Source organism: Coenobita brevimanus, chromosome 71 (assembly GCF_032717465.1).
Source record: "Coenobita brevimanus isolate Jiangsu-jjx chromosome 71, ASM3271746v2, whole genome shotgun sequence".
Lineage (NCBI taxonomy): Eukaryota > Metazoa > Arthropoda > Malacostraca > Decapoda > Coenobitidae > Coenobita > Coenobita brevimanus.
This window is the reverse complement of record NC_137024.1, coordinates 2,168,721-2,195,693: the sequence shown is the minus strand read 5'-3', so window position 1 is coordinate 2,195,693 and position 26,973 is coordinate 2,168,721. Positions and strand designations below refer to the sequence as shown.

At 43.2% G+C, this 26,973-nt stretch overlaps 1 protein-coding gene across 1 annotated transcript; it reads right to left on the bottom strand.

The window, feature by feature from the left end:
- Positions 1-555: 555 nt before the first annotated feature.
- LOC145406621 (organic cation transporter protein-like) lies at positions 556-25,718 on the bottom strand. Its single transcript, XM_080277697.1, has 12 exons — positions 25,710-25,718; positions 24,855-24,975; positions 23,645-23,750; positions 19,976-20,084; positions 10,654-10,757; positions 9,441-9,586; positions 9,070-9,238; positions 7,129-7,273; positions 4,571-4,662; positions 2,662-2,921; positions 942-1,126; positions 556-702 (listed from the first exon to the last, which is right to left on the bottom strand). Exons 1-12 carry the CDS (start codon positions 25,716-25,718, stop codon positions 556-558), a joined length of 1,593 nt encoding a protein of 530 aa, XP_080133823.1.
- Positions 25,719-26,973: the final 1,255 nt, after the last annotated feature.

The window sequence follows — 26,973 nt, the reverse complement described above, 5'->3', positions numbered from 1 at the left end:
TGGTCACTGCTCCTCAAAACTGTCTGCTTGCGTGCCTATACCACTACGGCGTGTGTGTAGCACCCGTCTATAAACAAGCTCTCATCCCTTTAGCTGTCCAACTCTAATGCAAGAGTTAACTGCTACTCTCAGTCATTCACTTATGCAGCAGTTCAGCTTTGGAACTGTCTTCCTCTGTCTATATTTTTTACTGCCTGTGATCTTCAGTCTCAAATGCAGTGTGTCTAGGCATCTCGAAATGAACGGACCTTGAATTTGGCTCTCTGTTATTTTGTTTTTATTTTTCCTTGAAAGGAGCAATCTTGCCGGTATCTGGCCCTTTTTTCCTTCTTCCTTGCATACAAATTTTATAGATAGATAGATAGGGGAATGAATAGATTGGTGGATGGATAGATAGATTAAGATATAGATATGTACAGTATAACTCTGACATAGAGCGTATCATCTCTAAAGTTGACGGGAATTCCTCCACCCCACATGGTATCATCACATAAGCAAATCAGAACCAGTCATAACTTCACACACTGTCATCACATAAGGTATCCCCAGAGTGGGTCACTTAGCAGGCCAGAGTGTGTCCAGGTCAGCAAGAGTGTCAGGGAGGCTGATGTCCTTAGTCTCTGGCAGCGGTATCAGTGCCAGGCCACCCGCCAGTGACATCATCCCAAACAGGAACGAGGGTAGCCACGGTACTACTGTGCCCTGAGGAGAGACACGCACACTCACATTCGCTGGGAACTATGTAAGTCTTGTGAATATGTTCGTAAACTGGTGCTCAAATGCTTAGGCAGGTTATTAGACATACTGTACCTACATCAAGTATATACTGAGCTAAGGTACTTGCATTTTTCACCTGTTGATGAAGTAAATATAATTTCTCAATGGTAGTAGTCTATATTTCTCATGAGGGTTGCATCGACGGAAATCAGTGTTGGACTCACCAGGTAATCAGTGATGTAAGGCACTATGGCGCCAGCACTCTTCGAGGCGAACCTCACCACCGCCTTACCCTGCAGCCTCACTTCGGTTGGCTGCAGCTCTGCCTGGTACAGTGTCATGATCATGAACACGCCAGTGATTGTCAGCTTCCCTACCATAGCCAGTGCCATCACCAGCTCCGACAAGTCTGGTTGAGAGTGAAGAAAGTTCGAGTTAGAGGGAAGAAAGTTCGAGTTAAGGACAGGAAGGAATCACCGTGCTGAACAGTGTTGTTTGCTACTGCTGGCTATGGGTACAAGTTTGCATGTCGTCGTTAAAGGAGAGATGGTCTAAGCTACTCTGGCAAGAAAACTTCAAGGGAGAACTTAAAGACAATAACCAACAGTATAATCTTCAGCCCCTCTGAACACTGCAACTGTAACAAATGATACTTTTGTGCCACAGACCAGTGAAGACCCTATCACGGAAACACGTTACAGGCTACAGTGTTGTCTCACCAACATTCATCCATCCCTGGTTAAGACAATTTTATATTCTTCCCAATCCATCCCTTACCGGTTGATACATATTTGCAAGACATTAATTGCTTCACTTCCGGTGGCATTGATCAGAGTTAGGCAATTCACTTGGCTCAGTCTGTCAGCGCCATCAATGTAAACAGTACCACCAAAAGCTGCATAGTGAAATCCCAGGGAAAAATGTCCTGGTTGGCATCTCATATGGGCCCCTTAGTACGCACCCAGACACTTACCCTTCAGCACACCTCTACCTGTGACAAATGCATGATGGTTTTGCTTACTTTGCTATGCTATGATACGTTTATTTTTTAGTATCTCTCTTCCAGCAGACATCTCATCTCTTCAACAGAATTTTAGCATATTTTCTTTTCAAGGAGTTTGATACTGAAAGAAATAGTTTTGGCATTATAATGGCTGAATATTTGCATAACTGTGGTAGAATTTGTATATGTATCTATCTGTCTATCTATTTATCTATCTGTCTGTCTATCTATCTATCTGTCTATCTATCTATCAGCCTTATATGATGCCTGAGCTGCCTAGGCCCAGCAGCGGCTATGAATCCAAACTGGGTCGTGTGCAGTGCATGGGGGCAGGGGATGGAAAGAGGAGAGCAGGCCAATCAGGACGAAGGTGACATGAGCTGCACTTCCTGACTGGCCCTGATTGACTGGCCACCTGGATGACAGCCTCAGTACTCTTGCTTAGATGGACTTGTACATTATCACTGAAGGATTTTCTTTTATTCTTTGTGTTGGTCGCCGATTGTAATGAAAGTACACTGACAACGTTACCTGGTTGTTGTTGTTTTTATCTTCTCAAGGAGGTTGCTTTATGATTTATAAACAAAGCTCTCGCACACAGCACCAGAAAATGTGCTCAGTGTATAGCAGAAGTAATATATTTTTAAAATGTAATTCATAAACAAATGTTACATCATCATTTTAAATACAGTCTATAACCGTCGATCTTTGAATTAAAGAACATTTAAAAAACATTAACGATATGGCAGCAAGAGCAAGGAGGAAATAAACGTAATATGTCCCATCTTTCTGTGCGTTTTCGGTGATTCTTTTTAATTCGGGACAAGTTCCCATTAGGACGTGTGACCCCTCATTATATACACCACTTCAATTTGTTACTATGAGACACAATCTGTTGGTATTGCAATCGTCAGGTCAACACACAGTCACACAAACCGTACTGGCGGGGATGAGGACGAGGGATATGATGGCGATGCTACTGGTGACGAAGCCGGCAATGGTGGGGTACTTCCTGCCTAAGTGGTTGATGATGGGAGCGGTGAGGGTATAACCAGGCACTTCCATCAGGCCACCCAGCACCACGTACAGGAAGAGGTTCACGTTGAAGACAGTGCCGCTCAGGTTCAGACCATTGTAGACGAAGGATTTTGTAAAGAAGGTGATGACCAGCATGGCGGTGACCAGTCTGATGCGAGGCGTCCTGTGATTTGAACAGCCATACATTTGAACAGCCATACATTGAAAGGCGTCCAACGGTTAACAAAACATTACATCACTTACTATGTACGTGTATTGGTTAGGTATGTACGACATATTTATAACTTTAAGTAAATACTGCTATAACTTGATTAAATCTGTTCACCAACCGTCATTGTATCCACCCTACCTATCAGTTGCCAGACGCCTTAATCCCGTGAGGAGTGGCCACAAACAAATTGCCTCCATGACACCGGTTAAGGTAACAGTGTACCACATGGAAGGTCAGGTATAAATAGTGTGCACCCTTACCACAGCAGAGATCCCTGTATCAATAATATAAATAAAATCACCACTTCCAAACATTTTCCTGTGAAATGCTTGACTGATGATGCATATTATAGCAAACACCTTCGTCTGTATGATCTTTTAAACTGGTGTGCTACATATTAAAATTTCTATGCACCTTCCTTCCATGAAATGTGGTGTATGTGTTCTGAGCCTTTTTCATATCTTTCTCCATAATTAATAATGCCATATCCATATTTGATTATATTTCAGTGTCTTTATGATCATTTCTCCGGAGGCGTGATGGTTGCATGAAGTCATCTTGGTTTAACATTGACCAAAGGATTTTACTTGGAATGCGTCAGTATCCTAAACGTTTTAAGGAAGGAGGAGGGGCACCAGACTGCCTAATCACCCATCAACGTGTGCATGGTAAGTACAGTATATTTTTCATTTGACATGGTTTTGTCAGACTTATTCTTCAACCAATTAATTATAACCATTGTTTATAGCAGTCACACTGGAATGTATGCTGAAAACGAAATTATTTTAAATGACTCAAATAACTACGAAATTATAACGATGGGTGGCAAAATTTATGAAGGCTGATTAATCAAATTTATATTTTTAAACATGCAAAACACGTCAGTTTATTTTTTTTAATTATCTTTACTGAAAGTGCTTGCACTTTGGGGCATTTTCGTCATATACAACATACAAAAAATCTGTCACTGTGAAATTCTGTACATACAAAATATATGCTGGTAGATTCGATTTATGTCATGTAATTTTTTAGGGTAACGTTGGAGATACTGCAAAAAATTAGAAAGAACGCTCAGAGACAGCAACATATGCGACTGCCAAATGTTCGAAGGGATAGACACTGGATATTGTAGTGTCCTTGTTCTTCGACTGATTGCTCTAGATATCAGTGTTCTTCATTCATGTTTGATCTTCATCCCTTCCACCTAGTTTGGCCCAAATCGGATTAAACTTGTTTGAGTTGACCTTGTCCTGTGTCCCTGACGATCTCTCTCTCTCTCTCTCTCTCTCTCTCTCTCTCTCTCTCTCTCTCTCTCTCTCTCTCTCTCTCCATAATAATACTACAGTCAATGATTAAGGCCATAATTGTAATAGAACTGCTAAGTAATTAACTTTTTATCCTGGCATGTTGATTTTCCTTACGACGCTCTAATACGTGTAGTGCTTCCCTTAACTGGCTATCTAACAACCATAGTTCCTTATTGTACAGTTCTGTATTTCTACGGGACAGTACAGTACACAGTAGATGTATTACAATTAAGTACAAAATCCCCGCATATCACGCAGGTTTTGGTACAAGGAAAGTAAAGCAGATTTGTTTACTTAACAAGGTTGGCCAAGGGGATGGCGCCATATTTGGTGGGTCGGCTCTTGGTCGTGCCTTCCTGGAGAGACTTGGGGTCGCGGCTGCAGCTCTGAGGGACAACAGAGGAGGGCAGCGTTAGGTACGAGACACCTGCACTTTTCACACTGAGAGCAATTAATTAATGCTACTGACATGAAGAAAGTATTGTATTAACACAGAACGTAGGCACCTTTAGGCTCCCGAAAGCTCAGCACTTCAAGATACTGATCCCCGAAATACTACTCAGCACTATCATTCCACGCAAGTTAAGCAAACGACTGTGCGACATTTTAATTTCCTTGCATTTTGCATATTCTTATCCGCTATTTTTCTTAACTACCCCGGCAGCGTTTTTCACAATTTCACTCTTACACACTCGTCCAATTACAGGATTCTCCTTCTTTCAAGGGAAGTCCACAGACAGTCTACGGGTAACTCGTTTCTACCGTTGCCAAATATCAATCGTTCTTCTAGACGACTTTCAGATGATAATGGGAAGCAATATTTCTAAAGTTGAGCGCCATGAGACAATCCCATCAGTCCTCTTACATCTGTTTACCAAGAAACCCAGACATTTTGCAGTTAATTGGATGATACTATATTCTGCTGTAACAGGACTCAGAGGATGCCTTGACTGACTCAGGAAGACCGATCGTGGCAACGGGTCATCAAGGTGTAAGTCAGTGTTAGCCAATTCACCACTTTACTCTTGAAAATCTGGATAAAATTATAATCGGTGACTGTTACATGGTCGGTCTGGCTGGGTGCATCAAGGGTAAATTTGAAAATGTGGATGCATCATTCTGTATTTCCACACTGCAACCTCAACCACATTTCCCCGAAGGCAGTTTGATCGGTGAAGTAATATATATATATTTTTTTTTCATGTCACGTCCTCAGAAGCCACAGGAAAAGGGATCCTGATCAGTTTCCCTTCTCCTTATCCCCTGTTGGTCTTCGGTAGGGTAGATAGAGCAACGACGCTGTATATAAACACTGAATGATCAAAATACACAGACTCTTTTTTTAATTTTTGAGAAACTCACAATATTCTTTAGACCTCTTACTTGCTCTTACTTCCTCATTTAGTAGGATCTTCTCTTTTCACACTTTTCATTCACGTTAACATACCATATACCTACCAGTGAATCAGTTAGTTAATGATTTTGCGGTAAGACCACTCAGTACCATTTTCTGGCTGCCTATGTTTGATGTTAGTTGGTGCATCAGCGTCGAACATTATTGGCCGTGCCGTAGTCCTACCATCTGTCCTTATACACCACTTGATTTATTTTAAATCGTTATTTCGCGGTTTTCGCAAAGCATATATAACAGCCCATAACAACGTATGGTTTTTCATCATCATCATCATCTCACGTCCTACTATACTGTACATAAATAAATCTCTGTTTACATCGTTCCTGTCTGTCCTCACTTTGTTGCCTACTTTTTTATGCTGTCGGGGCAAGGGCATTGTTCAGATTGGCCGTCTTCCCACCCGAAACAGTTGCGTGTGTTGGTCGGCACCACAACTGAGTCTGACTTGGTCGTGGTTGGCACACCGGACAGGCGCGAACGGGGCTGATCCTGACCCTTCAGTCATACCAATGGTGAACTGCACTGAGTGGTCATCAAGGACATTCATAGGAAATCACCACGGGATTGGTTACAACTGTTTGTGACCGTTCAAATGAGAGTATAAAACTCGGCTATACACACTGCCTCACGCCTGTACCCACTCGATGACATAGCAGAACCATGACACACCACTCAGGTTGGGTTGTTTTGTTGTGTAACCTCAGTCTATCTGGGCAGACCCAGCAACGCAGTCAGGCAACCTCCACTGCAGGGCCGTCCCGTGCAGTGAATCAATGTTCCCTTGTGGCAGACAGCTCCTCGCTACAGCGAGGCACGGGGAAGAGTGTGGGGGGGGGTTGGTTCCCGGACGAACGTCGCATTTGCGTCTTTCCACCCGGCTAGCAGGGGCACCATAGCCGGCTCCACAACACCCTGTTATTTGTCTATATGGTTACCTCCCAGCGTTGTAAATGGTTTCCTGGGTTACAGAAAACCATTAAACTTTTCACTCAGTGTAGAGCCACCTGAAATAAAAGTAGGAGTAATGAAGTGGCAGGACTGATTGAAGAAAAAAGGAAGAGGTCAAGGAAGAAGTAAGCAGCACTACATCAAGTGAGAGAATGACAGGCACCCCCACCTACCACACTGGCCCCATAGTCTATTATACCTACAGCATCTATCTATGAATCTATCTATAACTACCTGTCTATCTGTATGTCTATCTCTCTATATCTATCTGCGTATCCATGGCAATATCTGTCCATTTACATACTTCCTACATAAAGAAAATTTTCCTAGATTAAAGAAAGTTGCTGATGTTAAGTGTGCCAACTCTCTCATACCTCGCTATGGGATTCACTTCAGCAGGAGATTCTACACAACGGTTCTCTGTAGTGCTAATTAGAATTTTGATATTACAAGACGCACAAAGCCCTTCGCAACATTTGATGTGTCTAACCTCCTGAATCCTTTTCATCAGTTCCACCAACTTGTCGTCGGAGGGTAGGATGACCTTGTTCAGCCTGGCAGCCCTGGTCAGCACCTTCAGCGCCCTCTGGTGGCGACCCTTTATGATAAGCCACCTTGGAGACTCATCAATCAACCTAGATGGACGAATGGTGGATAGTAACGGGTTAAAAATGAAAGGGTAGTTCCCGCTCCCACGTTACCCCTTTCGTGATATAGGGATGAAGCTAGGATATCGCACTCCAGGAAATTTATAGGATAATGAACACTCTTGCTGGTATACAATCATGCGAGCTGTACCCCACACAGAGACAAATAAGACCCTTGCATGAAGTCAACATTTGTGCAGGGGTCAAGAAACAGGGAGAGAGTTCACGTAACCTCCTGGAAGCGGATTTTACGTCAGGGAGGTAGTATCGTTTTCTATAATAGATCCCAAGAAAAAGAGAACTCAAGGATATTATGGTGAACTAATCTGTGCGTTGGTAAATATTAAAGGCTATTCTTGAGAAACACTTTGACGGGTTGAAAGATGAAGGAATTGAGTTTTTGATGCATAAAAAAAAATAGCAAGCATAAATAGTAGTCAAGACAGATATCAGAAGGTGCTGTAGCCTTATTTCGAGATTAATGAAGCAACTCACACTTACTCACTCACTCCATATCCGTCCCTCATCGCCTTATTTTCTGGTTCTCATTTACTCACCTACCCACTTTAACTCTCTCACTCACTCATTCTCAATCTGGGATAGGTTAAAATTGCTCTGTCACTTGCCGAGTTGCGTGGGGCAGAGAAATAATCCTAAAGTGTTGTGACTGGAATATATCCTCCCACAATGGATTTACCTGGTTCATCAAAAAATTCAGGTGTCTCAGCTTTTATCATGTGGTGGAGAGGCATCAGTGCCTGACTTCTATCTAGAGGTCTGGGGTTCGATTCCCTGTCAGGAGCGTAAAACACACACACACTCGCTGGTGTAGTGGTAACGTTCTCGCTTGCCATCTGGTAGACGGGAGTTCGCGCCTCGCTCAGGTTGCGAAAAGTTTCACTGACGAAGTGGGTGGTTACTGTCCCCCTTGAGCAAGGGGACGGGTGTGTGCGTGTGTGAAGGTCACAGCCTTGCCCTTAGATCGGACAATATGAGCTCTCAGCTCCCTTCCGGGAGGGTAAAAGCTGACGATCACAACCATCAGATGATCCTGACCGACCCGGTGAATTACACATATATATATATATATGGAAACGATACATTGGGAACGCAATACATCAGTTCCAACTCCCTCATCAGAGCTTTTGGGCTGTTCCTGAGTTACAGACCAAAATTAGACAACATAAATAAAAAAAAAGTCGCTGCCCAAAGAAGGAAGTAAGTTGGAAGAGAAAAGAAAGAAGTGGGCTAAAGAGGCTGTAATGGTGGTGGGTGATGGGGCTTGATTGACTGTATACCCTGTGAAGTTAGGCATTATAAGTCTGCGGGTATGGTAATAATAAAATACATGACCCTGAAATCCAAGGCGAGGTGCATGAACTCTAGAAGTGAATGTAAGTAAAAGCTATGGTCTTTAGAGACGGAGCAGGATGGGTTTATTGGATGGATGGTGGAACAGAGCAGGGCGGGTACACCACGTGAAGTCTGTTCTGTGTACATCGATGCTGATAGAGGGTACCTGTATGATAAAGACTCCTTGATGGAATGCTGGGGGTCACACACACAGTGTACGGTGGGTGGTGAAGAGGAAAGGCTGGATGATCGCGGGTGATGGGAAAAGAAAGATAAGTGCACTCCCTGAAGATAAGTTTAGTAAGTTCGTCAGTCGTAATGGATAGATTTTCTGAATAAGAAGAAATGGACTTAAAATAAAAATAAAGCAACCATTTAGTGCTCCCATAAACCTCACTCTGCAGTTAAAATTTAAGGAAGAAGAGGCTTACCAAAGGACTGGGATAATAAGCAGCAAAGGGAGTGAGACGGCCAACTGCAGCCACCGCCAGTCCCGGATAAAATAGGCCACTCCACCCCAGGCCATCAGACCCAGGGCACGTGGCAGTCCCATCAGAATACCCACTGTTGCCCGCCGCTTCACCTCACACACCTCCATCGCTGACCGCATAGTATCAGTTTAGAGCAGTACGGTATTCAGTTTTTATTATGTGTACAGTATGTGCAATTCTAAATCTAAAAGAAGTCTAAAGAACAATTATTTTGCATTAAGAGGTGAGTCTACGAGGAATTAAAGTAAAGGAATATGCAGTACAACTTGACACAACAGTGGACTGATGCTGATAAACTGGCATATACAGACCCAACATATAGAGAGTGGCGGTGGACATGAAGCCGTACAGGAAGCGCAGGATGAGAACGTGGGTGAAGGAGACCACCACACACATGGCCATAGCAGCACCAGCAGCAACCACAGAAGTCACCACCACTACCATCTTCCTCCCATACCTGTATAATGCCCACATACAAGGCAACGTATGAATTACATACTTCACCACAGTGCACACCTTGGATATGTATCTGTTTGTTAGTCTGAACATTTAATCATCTGTGTTCATCCGTCTGTCTACTGTATAATGCTATGGGTGCCAGAGTAGCTGTTCCTTAGTTGCGGCCCTTCCCGTATGCAAGTCTACAGGAGCATAGTGGCGTGGGGACACAACAGTGCAATATTTTGTTTAATGTCTTCTCGTATATTATCTCCCATATTATACTTAAGGTTTGGCAAAATCTGGTTCCTCAGTACTGAGCATGACATGAATATTTCCCACAAAAAGACTTCCATTAAAATCGTTGTTGGTGGGATATACAAACCAGTCACAAGCAGACGAGTCCCGACACCACTGTAAACACTGCATTTTGCTGTGTATGGCTGACACAAGTACATAACTGGGTGCAGTGTGAAAGGAACGTAACGTCATATGGTTCATTACAACACAGCGATTTAAATTAATTCATGAACATTATCATTTTACGGATCGGGCTGCACTGAAATGATCCTAATAAATAGAGGTTACAAGTGAAATCTTTGGATCTCCTTACACACCAAAGTACAACAACTTTGATTGAAAATTCCAATTAAATCCTTTAATTGGTCAGTTTTCATTAATTATGTCAGTATCGGTCATATCCTCAGATGAGATCACACTTTTCTGCGCCTCCTATTCCTCCATCCCACCTCCATGCCTTCCAGGACCCTGCTTCTGTCTGTCTCACTCACCATTATATACATATGCTGAGGAGGAATGTAGTTCGCTACAAAATGTTCAGAAGAAATCACAGTGTGAAAACAAAGAGTTTTTACTAGCATGGTGCTCGTCACGTCCTTGCGGACCCTATGCATCTAAGAAAGGGAAGAGAATGGGCAGCAGCAAAGAAAACGTAAATGGAAACTGGAAAGGAATGATTGATGGAAGGGAAACTTGTAATTTAATCACTTGCTGAATAATATCTTTTTTATAATGCAGTTAGTATGTTTATTTTCCCCACTGTAAGTACATATAGATCATACATACATGTCGGCCAGGTATCCGGTGACCAAGGAGCCTAACATGGAGGCGATCATGGCAATGCTCTGGTAGGTGGCCCTCAGGTGCGCCCGCCCACACACCAACCCAAACTGGAAGCAGCCATCCACGCCCAGACCCACGCCCGCACCCATGGCCAGGACCACGCCCACACACGCGTTGTAGATGGCCAGACACAGCAGTATTGGTAAAAAAATACAGCTTCATTATTGCATAAGGAGGGATTATTGAAGTTCAAACCTTACAGTCCAATAACTCACCATAGTAGAAAATACTTTATAATTCAGGTCATCTTCTTCCTCCCCCATTTATTCCATATATTTTTCAATGACCCAAGGGAGAGAAAGATTTACCAGCACCACTTTTGAGAAAACGAAAATAACTTTTGATTTTTCGTCACCAACAGAAAAGTATGGCGTTAGTTGTCCACATTAGAGACGATCTGCAACTTGGCATACTTTAAAATACCCATGAAACCTACCATTTAATATCGCAAGACTTCAGTACCGAGTGTGGAGTAGGATCCATTACCTCTCAGTCCCTACTATCGCAAAGAAAACCACATCGATGGAGGTTAACAACACTGGTCAGACATTTGCCCTTGGAGTAGACTTCTTCCCTGACTATATCCGCGTACAAGACTCATGTGAACCCGAACGTCAGCATCCTGTTTGTCGAGAGAGAGAGAGAGAGAGAGAGAGAGAGAGAGAGAGAGAGAGAGAGGATGGGGGGGCATGAAGGAGGGAGAATAACTGACTAGGCGGTGTAAAAAAAAAGGTGTAAAAAAGGTGCTTCATGTTTAGAACCAAGAAATGGACATTTTTAATTGAAAACACGCCAATTTAATGGTCTTTCAGGATTTAGTGCTTAGGAAATTAAAATTCAGTGGACTGAGATGTTTCACGGACATAGGGTCATGAGTTCCCAGAAACCATCGAGGTAGGTAAGGAGGCAGCACAACAAGTATAGTTTAACCCCTTAACCGTGGGGCGTCACTTTCGTGACGCTCGGCTACAATGGATCATACCGCGGGGCGTCACTTTTGTGATTCTGTGTTATTTTGAATTATCCCGGGCTCTCAAGTGGTGGCTTGTATCATATATCAGTACTGCCAATGTCCAACACTAGTCAGCACTCCAAATCTCATCTGTACTCCCATCCATTGTTGACATTTTAGCTATTTTACCCCCTTCCTGACTCCCCTCCCTACCTGCCCTCCATTACCCTCTCCTCTCACCTCCCACGCCGCGCTGCGCTACGGAAATTTCCCCCTTCTCTTTCCACAGATTTCATCCATTGAAATAAGCCCTATGCCCTATATTTTTACCCAATAATATATACCAAAAAAAAAAAAAAGGTAAGTGATAGTGTTATACTCCAGAAATTGCCTAATTATCACCTGACAACACCTCACGTGCATTCATTCGCTACATTACCACGGTAATTTCCCCTTTGATTTATGCCTTGTAATCGATGTCTGTAATAAAAATATATATCAGAAAGGAAGGGAGAATCCTAATTGACATTTACATTCACCTGGAACTACCTATTTCTTTATTTATTGCCGAGATTTTCTACCTATAAAAAATTAGCATGTAAGTTAGCAGCAGTAAGCCTAAAGTGTCATTGTCAACCCTTCCCTTCTCAGATAATTTACCCCCTTCCTGACTCCCCTCCCTACCTGCCCTCCATTACCCTCTCCTCTCACCTCCCACGCCGCGCTGCGCTACGGAAATTTCCCCCTTCTTTTTCCACAGATTTCATCCATTGAAATAAGCCCTATACCCAATATTTTTACCCAATAATATATACCAAAAAAAAACAGGTAAGTGATAGTGTTATACTCCAGAAATTGCCTAATTATCACCTGACAAAACCTCACGTGCATTCATTCGCTACATTACCACGGTAATTTCCCCTTTGATTTATGCCTTGTAATCGATGTCTGTAATAAAAATATATATCAGAAAGGAAGGGAGAATCCTAATTGACATTTACATTCACCTGGAACTACCTATTTCTTTATTTATTGCCGAGATTTTCTACCTATAAAAAATTAGCTTGTAAGTTAGCAGCAGTCAGCCTAAAGTGTCATTGTCAACCCTTCCCTTCTCAGATAAGCCGCGGCATTTAGTTCCTTGTCCTCCACTGCAGAGACAACATGTCGCACTCGCGCCCCGCCATTCCTGCCGCTTCTGCGCCCATTGCAAAGGGCCCCGTGACCTCTACCCCCAAGAAAAGTGTTGAGGCAAGCAGGAAAGGCCTCAGTGACTCTGCAGTGGCATGAGAACTTGCTGAATTGTCCATGATAATAATGGACAGCGATTTTGACGATTCCGGTGAATCGTGTGATGAGCCGGGTGAAGTTATCGCGCCAGAAACAGCGACAACAAGTGCTCCTACCAGTGAATCTGTGTCTAGCTCCAAGGGAAAGGAGCCTTTAGTGCAGGAAGGAAAAGAATTTGGGAAGGGAGTGAAAAGGCGGCGTGTTAGCCCCAGAACAATGCCCCCACGTGACCCAGCCCGCCATGAGTCACGAGAGCATTCACCTTCCCGTTCCCCAAGCCCCGCTTTACTCATCTCGTCATCATCGTCGGCTGAGTTATCTCCGGAGTCTTCGTCGTCGGAGTCACCACCAGCATCAACAGTGAAGGCCGGCCGTAGAGGTAGAGGTAGATCTAAGAGAGTGAAAAGTAGTGTAGCTAGTAGGGTAAGGGCTGCTAGTGCTGTACGGCAACCTAGGGTCAGTGCGAGTGACCTTGACCGAGATAAGCCTCCCTCTCAGCCAACCTCCACCACCACCACCACCACCAGCCCTCCACCGCCACGCCAGGGAATCCTGGACGCCTTCGCGTGGACGGAAGGGTCAGATTTTGTCCCCGAAAACCTGGTTTTCGATGAGAGCTCGTCAGGAGTTCAGCCTGCCTTCATTATGGACGAAAATGCTGAGTGTGTCGACTACCTTTTGGCCTTCCTAGATGACGAAGTCATGCAGCACATATGTGATGAGACCAACAGGTTCGAATCACAACGTGCTGCTAGTGGTACAGGTGCAGCCAAGATGCAACAGTGGGCCATGCTGGGAGTGCAGGAGCTGTATGTGTTCTTTGCCCTCATGCTTCTTATGCCACACTCCAAGAAGCATGAGTTGGAAGAATACTGGTCCATGGACCCCTTACTACCCTCACCGACCTTCAACAAGTACATGGCCAGAGATCGCTTCCGGAACATCATGGGAAACCTGCACTTTGCCGATAATGATGTACCTTCCCAAACCGACCCACTCTGGAAGATCCGGGAGATTCTGAACAGAATGAAGGATAAGTTCATGTCATTCTTCCACCCATTTCAGAAGGTTGTCATTGATGAGTCCTTGGTTCTGTTCAGAGGACGTCTTCGGTTTGTCCAGTACATTCCAAGCAAACGCCATCGCTTTGGAATTAAGTTCTTTGTACTGTGCGACTGTAAGACGGGGTACATCCTTGACTTCGTCATATATTCAGCCAGCACTGTCGATCTCGATAAAACACACCCCCTTGGCTTCTCAGGCTGTGTAGTGAAAGTGCTCCTAGAAAAGTATTTTGGTGGGAATCATGTGCTGTATACAGACAACTACTATACAGCACCGAAACTTGCCAAATACCTTTCTGAGCACGGCATTGGCTCCTGCGGCACTGTGAAAAGTAATCGTGCCAACTTCCCCAAATTCCCAGAGGCGGGAAACTCGCAGCGAGGAGACGTGCACCTACGCAAGTCTGAGAAGATGCTGGCAATACGGTGGCATGACAAGAGAGTCGTGCACATGCTCACCACCGTACATAAGGGGGAGATGAGAGACAGTGGGAAGGTCGACCGTAGGACAGGCGAACCTGTGATGAAACCTGATGCTGTGTTGGACTATAATATAAACATGCGGCTGGTGGACAAGTCCGACATGATGATTGGTGAGATCGACTGCCTCAGGAAGAATACTAGGTGGTACAGGAAAGTTTTTCTGCATCTCATAGATATGACGATGCTGAACGCCTTCATCCTGTACAAGATGAAGGTAAAGCCACCCAAGTCCTTCTCCCTGAGGTTGTTCGCCAGGACTTGTGTCCAGCAGCTGCTGGAAAAATATGGTAAGGTGCAAGCAGCAACTCCAAGGCGCCATCCAGTTACACTTCCCGACCGACTTGAGCAGAGGGCGTATATGGATCGGCACAGACTTGAGCTAATGCCTGCCACAGGGAAAAGGAAGGCTGCGATTCGCAGGTGTCAGGTATGTGCGCATACCACACGCCGCACACCTGAGCATAAACGCACCTCTTGGCAGTGCGCTGAATGCCAGGTTCCCCTCTGTGTAACCTGCTTCTTCGATTATCACAGCCAGAAGCAGTTCTAACAGTGCAAGTGTGGAAGCAGAATTATTTGGAAATAATGTGTAAATAATGTGTAAATAATGTGTAAATAGCAGGTGAAAGCAATGGATGTTCAGTTCATATGATTGAACAGTGTATTATAGTTTTATCTTACTGAAAGTGACAGTGAATAACATATTGTAAGTAAAATAGAAGGGTAAATATTGAAAATAGAATAGAAAATGTAAATAGTAATGTAAGTAATTAGTAATATAAGAATATGAGTACAAATAATTTATGTTATAACAGTGAGAGTGAATCCGTGGCTCTCTACGTATTTTACTGACTGAAAAATAGAATGACTTCAGTGACAATAAAATAATACGACTGAAGGAAACTTATGGAGAAAGACTCCAGATATATATAAGTGTGATATAGTAATAGAAATATAAAGTGTGAGGGGTTTTATGAATAATAAATGACAGAGTGCCTAGAGCGAACTAGCGCAAGTGCGGCGATCAGACGCGCTCGTAATTTCCATTGCTTTCACACTGTTTTTTTTTTTAGTATGGATCCCAAACTACTTGAAAATGGTAGAATAGTGTTTATAGTGTTTGTATCTGGCTGTGGTAATCATATAACGGGTTATCGGGAAGTGTAAAGTGGAGACTTAGTTACCCTACTTCAGAGGTCTCCACAAGTCCTACGGAAACTGACGAAGGCTCAACAATCATTCCAGGAGAAAGCTGAAGGTATGTGCTATAAGCATATATAATTTTATTATTCTAGGACTAATAACTGATTTTTAGCAAATATTTTTTGAGAGTCTGTCGGAGCCCAAATAACCCCGCGGGACACGCAAGTAATTGGTAAACAAGCCCGCGGTGTAGGGGTTAAATGGCTGAAAAGGGTTTATGACTGAAATGTGTTAAACAGTTATTATTGTTATCTCAAGGCAGGTAGCTCCAGGAAGCACGAGGTATCCAATTGTGGTACCGAATGGATTAATTAAAAATCATTGGTCTAAACATTTACATTTAAAACCAGTTTCACTCACTTATTAATCGTCTTTTATTGATGTTTGTTATTGGAAGGTTTCATCATCCACAGATTTTTGGACTGCCCTCCTTCTGGGTTTCATTATTTCTCTGACAGTCTAATATTAACAAATGATGCAGCACATACTGGAAACCTGCCTGTTGATCAGTGATGTTCATGCAGCTGGTGCATACCTTGACTGCTCAGGACTTTGACCGTAATGCCTCTAAACCAGCACCTGTGATACTGTGCTACTGTGATGCTGTAATCAACGCATATGCTCGTAAAGCACACATTAGGAGCAGTGAGCCTTCAGGTAAGATCATGTAGGGCAGGTCTTTTAGTGTCTGGATGGTGCAGAGATAGTGATGCCACATTACATGTGGATGCTTTAGAATGAGTCTTCGGAGGAACACACCACTAATAATTATGAGTTTCGCACGACCGAATACGCAAAGGGCACAGTGAGAGAGAGAGAGAGAGAGAGAGAGAGAGAGAGAGAGAGAGAGAGAGAACTTTCTTTAAATGACAAGTGTTTGCTCAGAATGTATTAAAATCGTGGCAGTTATGGGATATGCTTTAGTCGTAACTGGTAATAACAGAAACCTTCCTTGAAGACTTAAAATGTATATAAAAAATGTGTCCCTCCCTCAAAGGCTTCTTTTCATGCACTGCTTCCTAAAGACCTTTCCTTGAGAAATCACTCCCCAGTCCTTCCTGTTCCATGCTTCCTCCCAAATATGGTCAGTATACTGTGTGTTGAATTATAACCTACACATAAATACCCTGCAAATTATTTATCTGTCACACCAGACGCCTCAGTCCCTCAAGGGGTAGCAGCAACGAATCGCATCTATGTAACCCTGTTCACCACCACCAGGCTGCATTTCCAACTCACACCCCCGTATCTCTCGTACACCCTTCCACCCCATCCTTCCATCTCATCCTTCTCCCCTCCTTCACCTTGCCCAGATACATTCTCCTAGTTAGACTCGCTTTCCATCCTCTCCATGTGACCAGACCATCTCCGAGTATTTCTCCTAATACTTTTTAGCAGATCCACATCAACAACACATCGCTCCTTCACTTCCTCGTTTAGCTGTCAGTTTCTTCACGTAATTCCACATGCTCCTCTCAGATGAGCCTTTTTCACTGTCCTCAGTCTTGACTTGAAGGTCCAAGTTTCAGTTCCATACATTAGAGTGGGAATTACAATACCCGCCATGCAGATACTTTTTTATTTATTTATTTATTTATTTTTTTACTTCCATTCTCACTTTCCAATTCCCTAGCATTGCTCTCAGTGGAATAGTAGGCTAATCTTTCTTCGCTACTGTACTTGACTTTTTCCTCTAAACTTCCATCCTTACCCATCTCACAAATATCTGAAAACACTCACTTACTCCATTTCCATTTTATGCATTCCATGTCTTTATTTTTCTCAAAGACCGTGACTTTACGCATAACTACATTCACTTTTAGATTTCATTTCGTACACCCACCTCCAACCCCTTTCACCAACTCTTGGAAATACAGTACTATCAGCAAACAAAAGTACATACAGATAGTTCCCAAGCACTACCGTCTCCCACTAAAGACACTAATATCCACTGCCCTGCTTGTACTTCTTAAATAGGAGACATTCATATTTGTAAACAAAAGTCATGCGTCTGGCAGCGGGCAGTTCCCTTTGGTTGGCTAAACATCAGTCACGTGTTGGAAGGTTTGTGCTTGTGAAGTGGTTATGAACATGGCTTACTCAACGGTTAGTGATATCTCCATCTCTCCTTACGTGGAAGGCTTTGACATTGTGGCTAGGGAATGCTGTTTATCCAAACAAAAAGTTAAAAAGTGGAACTGAAACTTTGCCAGGTTCATACTGAGTTGTTGAAGGATGGTGGGTGTAATCGTCCAGTGTGGCCACACCTAACTTACGGAGACATGTATTTAATTGAAACGCTTGGAAAATATACACTGGACACATTGTTAGCATATAAATCTTTAGATGATTACAAGTACTTTTTGATTACCGGTAGGCATGTGCAGACTCTTGTGTATATCTAAGGTGACCAGATGTTCCCTTCTGCTTAGTAAAAGGAAAGGTGATCTCTTCAGAATGACTGTCTGGTTGTCATGAAGCCTGGATGTGCCTGCATAAAACACATGGGACCATCTTCTGTGCTCACCGCATAATGGCAAGGTAAGTTGTTAAACAGTACAAAGTAGGCTAGCAAACCATTGGTGATAGGGTCACACCAAATCAAAACAATTGTCAACACACCTAGCAAAGTAGCATTTTCCCCCCCCTTTTTACAGTTATAAGTTCATGCCACCTTCAGTTCTGCTAAAATACACTAGTGCCAAATACTTTGAATGTTACGCATCTTTCACAGTCCCTCCCATTTGTACTGATATTTATAGGCCAAATGAAAATAGCACACCGTTATGATTCACTTGGTAGTTTACCTAGCATTATTCTTATGACTGTGATGAGTTTTCAAAAGCAAAACTGTACCAAATAGGCTACTGTAAATTGCCAAGCAGTTTTCACAAGTTTATCACCCTTCGTACCATATAAGCTATTATATATAGCTTTTGCACAGATTGCCATTCATGGGTGTATTACTGTAATGAAACCAAAGTTGCATGATCACTGTTAGAGGATTAGTTGGAATGGAAATTATTTCACATTACGCACAGAATTAATCATATCTGAGGCATTACTTCAGAATGGAGCAAAACGAATGCAGTTTATATTTGTAAGTGTACAGTATTTCTAAGCACAAGACAGCCAATGCAAATACCATTACGAGTGCAACAGGACATAGACGAAGCACTTGGAGGAAAATGGTGACCATGAAATGCAAAATTAGATGCAGTACGGTATTAAGCAGTTGTAGGCCTATGTAGAACAGGATATTAATTTGAACATTCCAGGTTACCAACCTCATCTAACCGCAGACTTAAATTCGATCGGTACAAATTTCGCTCTGCGTACCAAGTGATTTCCAGCATGCTGCAACAACACCCAGCTAAGGCCCTTTCAGCCAGCATTACTCCTGAAGTACCTGTGTTTTAGGCTGGTGTGCTAATAGTTTATGGCTGCGCCCCCTTTCGTTGCATTTCTTAAGTATATACCTACTGTATTTATGAGGCTTGCGTGCGAACGGCCTGTGGCTGCTCCCACTTTCGTTCCATTTTTCCTCCCTGCCATGGGCAAGAGTTAAGGGGTATGCCAACCAGGTGAGTAAACTTGGCCCAAGTTATGTAAATAACCCAGCTCAGTGGATATTACTGGTTATTACTATTGATCACGGTGCTGCGGTCACTGATTTGGCGCTGTGAACACCCAACAGTGGCAAAAGCCACACAGTTTCATTCTACAATTGCTATATCAGCCGTTATTAATCATCGTCAGAGGAAGTGTTATAGGCTAAAAGATGCTTGCAAAAGTGAGCTGTACCGGTATGTATAACTCAGAATAAAAGAAAAATAACCAGTTTTAGTAGAGGGTTTAAATAACAACTTCACACACCCATTTCGCAGGTACCTGGCGAATGATAATGTACGGTAACTTAGCTAATTTTGTCAGTCAGGTGAAAGCTGCTTCAGTGACTGTAAGCTAACTTAATCTACAGAGAGGTTAAGGAAACTGAGCCAGAGGTTAAAAGGCAAAAACAATATTTCAAACCAAGTAATGAAGATTAAAAAAAAAAAATCGAAGTGCTTTATTTTAGCGAGGACTGCTGTTGTGCATTTAAAACAGTTATACAGCATGGCCACGTTAAAACCTCTCAGCAAACTACCAAACAGTGTAGAAAGGAGCTCATTATCTACTGACGTCATGAAATGCATATATTTTTCCACAACGATCGATATTTCAGTGAGGGAGTGGCATACATGACATCCCTCCCCCTCCCCCCACCACTGACCTCTGAGGTGAGAGTGGTGGAGAAGACGGAGGTGTCGAAATTCCACTCGGTGCACGCCTCCTCCACCTCGTGCCCCATCCAGTCCACCCTCACGTAACTGCACGAGTCCCTGGCACGCAGATTGGTGGTGGAGTCAGTGGAGGATATGTGGTGGTGGAGTCAGTGGAGGATATGTGGTGGTGGAGTCAGTGAAGGACATGTGGTGGTGGAGTCAGTGGAGGATATGTGGTGGTGGAGTCAGTGGAGGATATGTGGTGGTGGAGTCAGTGGAGGATATGTGATGGTGGAGGCAGTGGAGGATATGTGGTGGTGGAGTCAGTGGAGGATATGTGGTGGTGGAGGCAGTGAAGGATATGTGGTGATGGAGGCAGTGAAGGATATGTGGTGGTGGAGTCAGTGGAGGATATGTGGTGGTGGAGGCAGTGAAGGATATGTGGTGATGGAGGCAGTGGAGGATATGTGGTGATGGAGGCAGTGAAGGATATGTGGTGGTGGAGGCAGTGAAGGATATGTGGTGATAGAGGCAGTGAAGGATATGTGGTGGTGGAGACAGTGGAGGATATGTGGTGGTGGAGGCAGTGGAGGATATGTGGTGGTGGAGGCAGTGGAGGATATGTGGTGGTGGAGGCAGTGGAGGATATGTGGTGATGGAGGCAGTGAAGGATATGTGGTGGTGGAGGCAGTGGAGGATATGTGGTGGTGGAGGCAGTGAAGGATATGTGGTGGTGGAGCCAGTGGAGGATATGTGGTGGTGGAGGCAGTGAAGGATATGTGGTGGTGGAGCAGGGGAGGATATGCCATGGTGCCTAAAACTTCGTCCCAGTGGTAAGAAAGTACCATTGTGCAAGGCTTCATGTTCTTAAGGGATAAAAAAAAAAATAAATAAATAATAAACTATGGCACTGTCCACCCCCGCGATGACGACCCCCCCACCCCGCCTGTGGGGGTTTGTCATGGGGGTGCCACTTTGTCTAAAACGTGGTCGAATTGGTACATGCCTACCAATACGAGTTACAAAATTCCGTGTTCCTTGATTAAATCTGTGGCCGTGCATGATGACTTTGCCAGGACCCCCCGGGTACCGCACCTTCCCCTGTGAGGTGCAACTCCGAAACATGACGCCTCTCGGATATCAAAGTCTGCACAAATTGCCACATCTGTACCATCGACACCTATGCAAAGCTCGTTCGAATCAGCATGGAACTCACTCAGATTTTCATACAAAATTTTACACACGCCTGTCATACAGCTAAGAAAAATCATAATAAAAAAATTAGCAAAAGTACAATGAATTGGGCGGTAAAATTTGTCTCAAGAGAAAAAGCGAGGAAAAGCAAGGAAGATCCGCCGTATGACTCTAGCACAACCTTAACTCCTTACTTTGTTATGAGAACAAAACCAAGGACCCCCGATAGCCGCAAGCACCCGAACCGTATCCACCACTCCAAACATATCCCCCCAAATGTTGTCTTAGAATACACCCCTCAGGCACACACCACATTTTTTTTTTTTTTTTAAATAACAGAACGAAGGAAGGAAAAACAAATGGGTAAAAAAAAAAAAATCCATACACCAGATTACTGGTGTCCTCTGTTCATAAAATATCTGTAACAATTAGACTTGAACAGTTGTGGGTTGAAATTTAGAGGAAAACAACTCTGGGGAAACGAGTTCCAGAGAGATGCAGTTCGGGGAATGAAAGAATTCTGATAGGCAGAAGTTCTGCAATATGGTTGAGTGACATTCCAGTCATGAGCGCTACCAGATGCCCGTGTAGCACGAGGGAAGGCATAGAGAGGTGGCATCATGGACGCAGCTTCGTCTCAGCGTTTGCCAAAAAAATATCTGTAAAATAATGCAAGGGAGGCAACATTCCTTCTTACTTGCAGGGGAGGTAGTTTATATGTAATGGCAGGGTTGTTAATGATTCTAACAGCTTTATTCTGAATTTTGTGTAGTTGTCTTAATGCAACCTCTCCACAACCATTCCACAAGGGTGAGCAATATTCAAGCTGAGAGCGCACATGACTCTTATAAATTATAGCTAACTGCTCATCGGCGAAGAAGTTACGGACTCTGTACAATAATCCAAGTTTCTTTGAGGCGGTTTTAGCAAGTGATCTGACATGAGAGGTCCAGCTGAGGGCACTGTTAAGTGAGACACCAAGAATTTCAATACTTTTGGAGATGGGAATATTAGTAGCACTAAAGGTAATGTACGAATCTGGCAATATCTGTCTTTTAGTAAACTGTATATATTTAGTTTTACTAGCATTAAAAGAGACAAGGTTGTTTTGTCCCCATTCACTGATTATAGATATATCTTGATTTATGGAGATGGCTGTACTGAGTTGAGAGGTAGAGATATTAGACTTTGTAAATGGATGTCTGAGTGTGAATGAACTATGTAGTGTTGAGTCATCTGCATATGAGTGAATGGAATTGTGAGTGACAGATAAGAGATCATTAATATGAACCAGAAATAGGGTTGGCGCCAGAACTGATCCCTGCGGCACGCCGGCGTTAATTGAGTGGAAATTCGAATATACATCATCTACTTTTACTCTTATTTTCCTGTCACACATCACACGCACCTCAGGCACGTCACACACATCCCAGACGCACACCAGGCACGCCGACACCCCCTCCCCCCAGCTTTCCCTCTACACACCCTCATAATACCTGGACCGTTGCTAATGTGGCAAAAATCGACGGAAGAAAAATGTAACGCTTGTAAAATTCTAAGTTTGTAACTTGCCAGATTTCATCAGTTTAACAAACTGTACTGTAGGCCTGTAGTGATTTAGTGAGTGAAAAGAGTTAGGGACATACATTGGATTTGGACCCCCCTGTGGATGCTGTAAAATATGACAAAAATAATTATAAAAAGCGAGGAAGGAAAGAGAAAGGCAAAGAAGCGAGGAAAATTGTGAAAATTCCAAAGTGCAATGTTATGGCGGAAAATAATAGGTGGTGGAGGAGAGGGTGACAGGTACTGGATGAGAGGATGATAGAGAGTGGATGTCAGGTAGTGCATAAGTGAATACTAGGTAGTGAATGAGTGGATGGCAGGTGATAGATGAGTGGATAATTAGTGTTGGATGTGGGCACGAATGGTTGTGGGTGATGGGTGGTAAATATGAGGATGATACATGGTGCATAGGATGATAGGTGATAGATTAGTGGATGATGGGTGATAGATGAGTGGATAATGTGTGGTGGACGAGTGAATGATAGGTGGATGATGAGTGGATAAGAAGTGGTGAATGGGAACTTGTAAATTGTGGTGGTGGATGCGATGTGAGGTGTGTAGGAGTGGATGGATAGATGACTGATTGTGGGTGAGAGAAAACTGCATAAAAGCCTTTCTTACTGGGGGAAGTAAACTCCCACACGGACCCAATTTCTGTGCCTGATATTACAAGATTATTACAAAATTATTCCTGCTATTACAAGAGATTACAGGTGTCTCTCACTGTAATCCGTCAGATAAGAGATATAATTACTGAATATTATCTGTTACAAAGTGGCATCAGCATTCGTGGCACCTAGAAAACTGAGTACCAGGTATGCTTTGAATCTACTAGGGTCCTCACTCTCAGCCGAATAAAATCGCATGACGTTAACTGGAATACTAGAGTTATCCCAACCAAGACAGGGTTTACTAACTGTGCCAGGTGTGTGATGTTGGTGGAGGGCGGGGTGCGACAGGTGTAATTGAGGGGCGGCGATAGGAACACACTGCTGTAGGCTTGTGTTTGATCCACGAAGTACACTGTAGGCACAACAAAATGGCTAAACACATTATATTTTACTACTGACATCAAAAACTACCAAAAGTATATTATAATTTTAATTGATTTACGAGTACGCATCCTGTTTACAATAACCAAAAGTATTCCTCCTCCTCCTTCTCCTCCTCCTCCTCCTCCTCCTCATCATCATCATCATCATCATCACCCTATTCCCAGCAATAAATGGTGATGGAAAGCTTCAATGATTTATATATACAAGAAACCATTAAAGCAAAACTATCAACAGAGTAGGCTACCCACTGAAATATGCCAGACATCATTTCTGTATTATTTAAGACTTCGATAGTGGTACCGGTAGGTGGTGGCGACCATCATCCACTCACTTGATGTAGTGCTGCCTACTTCGTCCTTACTCTTTAACATTCTTCTTCTGTGCCTGTCCTCCTCTCTTCCAATTTTTCCCATCTTTCCTGTCACTTCTTATTGCTTTTCTTTCTTTTACAGGTGGCTTTACAATGAGTGACAAGCCAAATGGTTTCCTGTAAGCCAAGAAACCATTTACAACGCGGGGTGGTAACCATATAACCAAACCATACGTGGTCCTTACGTGTCAACAAGTGGGTTGGTGGAGGGTTAGTGCCCCTCCCAGTAAAACAAATAACTCAGAGTCAAATGGCCACCCCTTACGGGATTATGGCGTCTGGCAATAGATAGATAAATAGACTTCAATTTTCAGACATCACCTCATCATCAAAGGACACAAAACAGGTGCATTAAATTGGAAATCATGCTGTGTTGCCGCTTTAAAAAATAGGGAGGTGAAGCCTGTATTATATGCATCTTCATACATCATACGGGCCTCTCATGCTTCCCCCCATCCTCAAACTCACTCACATTCTGAATAGTTTTTTTTTTTTTTTTTTTTTTTTTGGTGATATTCATTCTCCCTTTTTGATCTAACAGCACACTGTAGTCAAAGATTTGAGATCTTCAGACGTCCTTAGTTCACGTCTTTCTGTATATCATATTCTGCTCAGTCTGCACACACACACACACACACACACACACACACACACACACACACACACACACACACACACACACACACACACACACACACACACAGTGGGCGGCACCAATGAAGTATATGACATTCCAGGTGCCAGTCCCCAGGTGGGTCAGCAGCTCATCAAACTTGCTGTCATTGTTTTTGTTGTTCTTGCCGTCGCCCCCAGCCATCGCCACCTGCATGAGAAGAATAACAAGGCGTAGATTAGTGGTGTTTATTCCAAGGCTTGCAACCCGAAGGCAACTCCTGTCGGTCTGCTTTCTGGCTATCATTCAGTCATGCATTACGTGTAAAAGGCAACTAGAATCGGTCTCTGTCGTCACGTAAAACTCATAACAACACAGTGTTCGCCCATGAGTTTTTATTTCATTATTATTATTATTATTATTATTATTTTGCAGTGTACGAAATATAACCATGCTTCTTTTAAATGAGTATATTATGTGGGTAGACAAAAGGAGTTCTTGAGATGCTCAGGTGTTTGGCTAATAAGGTTAATTGAGTCCTTGATTATGGTCCATTACTGAGGCATTTAAATATTCCAAAATCATAGCAAGTATCTATCAATATCTGAATCTACCTACGTATCTATTTATCTATATTTATGTATGTATGTATTTATTTATTTGTTTATGGGTGGCTTAAAAAGAGGTATGGTACATTAATTTTGCTGTTAAAAATCGCTTTACAAATTAACTGCATAATTATATCTTTTGGGGTAACAAGAGACGTAGGCACCTGCATATGTTTTACTGCTTTTGCTTTAATTGTGCATACTGAGCATTCCAAATTAATCTTATCATCTTCGCATAAGACAAGTGTAGAGCGCCTCTCGTTGGAAAGAAATATATCAGATTTTTCCTTCATATGTCCTTTTATACATGAACCTATAACACAACCAGTATAGTACCAGCGGCATGACTGTAGCAAATGGGCATTTTCAAAACAATATTTTTTGTAGAACCGAAAACAAATGATTTACGGCAGTTGTTACGGTACCACAGATCTCACGAAGAAAAGCCATTTACTTCATTTTAGTTATTAGTTACCCTGCTTAAGATATTTTCAAGTTTTCGAAATAAAAACTTAATATTACTGAAGCATGCAGCAGTGCCTTTGTAATTTGTGTTCGTAAGTCTCATCGTAAATAAACTCTCATCTTAAATGTCGGGACCAGTTTTCCTAGCCCCGGGCTCCTACGCTTCTCGTGGGGCAACGTAGGATTGGATGATGGATGGATGGATGGATGGATGGATGGCAGAGTATACTAACCATGATCCGAGTAATTTTTGTAATGTATTCCAGATAATGCTAGAGGATTTATTGAACTGAGAGATAGTCACAGGTGTCTGAGAGTTAATGCTGGCTTCATTATCCCCTCACCGTCGCAGCTCAGCCTCCTCACAGTCGCAACTCAACCTCCTCACAGTCGCAACTCATTAAAACCCTCACAGTCGCAACTCAACCTCCTCACCGTCGCAGCTCAACATCCTCACAGTCGCAACTCAAACCTCATAGTCGCAGCTCAACATCCTCACAGTCGCAACTCATTAACCTCCTTACAGTCGCAACTCAAACCCCTCACAGTCTCAACTCAACCTTCTCACAGTGGCAACTCATTAACCTCCTTACAGTGGCAACTCAACCTCCTCACAGTGGCAACTCAACCTCCTCACAGTCGCAACTCAACCTCCTCAGAGTCGCAACGCAACCTCCTCACAGTGGCAACTCAGCCCCCTCACAGTCGCAGCACAACCCCCTCACAGTCACAACTCAACCTCCTCACAGTCGCAACTCAACCTTCTCACAGTCGCAGCTCAACTTCCTCAGTCTCAACTCATTAACCCTCTCACAGTCAGGTGCGTGAGAAATATAGGATTGGGCCATCGGAGTATGACTGGATAGGTAAAAGAATTGAACATAGAGGAACAGTACTATTTATACCTTTTATAAGAACATTGGCCGTCTCTGGGAGTAGCTGTTTAACAAATGGAGAAGAAGAAACTTGAGGGTAAAGGAAGAGGGATAACAGCCGTAGGGGGGCAGTGTCTAAGTTAAAGATATGCACTAGAGACTGCCAAAGGCCTTGTAGATATCTAGTGCAATAACAAAGATTTCATCGATACCCCGAAAACAGGGTAATCATCAAGTCAGTGAGGAGTGTAAGATCACGA

Excerpts from the sequence above, each read along its gene's own strand:
- LOC145406621 (XM_080277697.1), bottom strand. Across the intron at positions 23,751-24,854 it reads CTTCATTGGTGCCGCCCACT|TGTACTTCGTGGATCAAACA; the intron begins GTGTGTGTGTGT and ends TTGTGCCTACAG. Across the intron at positions 4,663-7,128 it reads TGATGAAAAGGATTCAGGAG|AGCTGCAGCCGCGACCCCAA; the intron begins GTTAGACACATC and ends GTTGTCCCTCAG.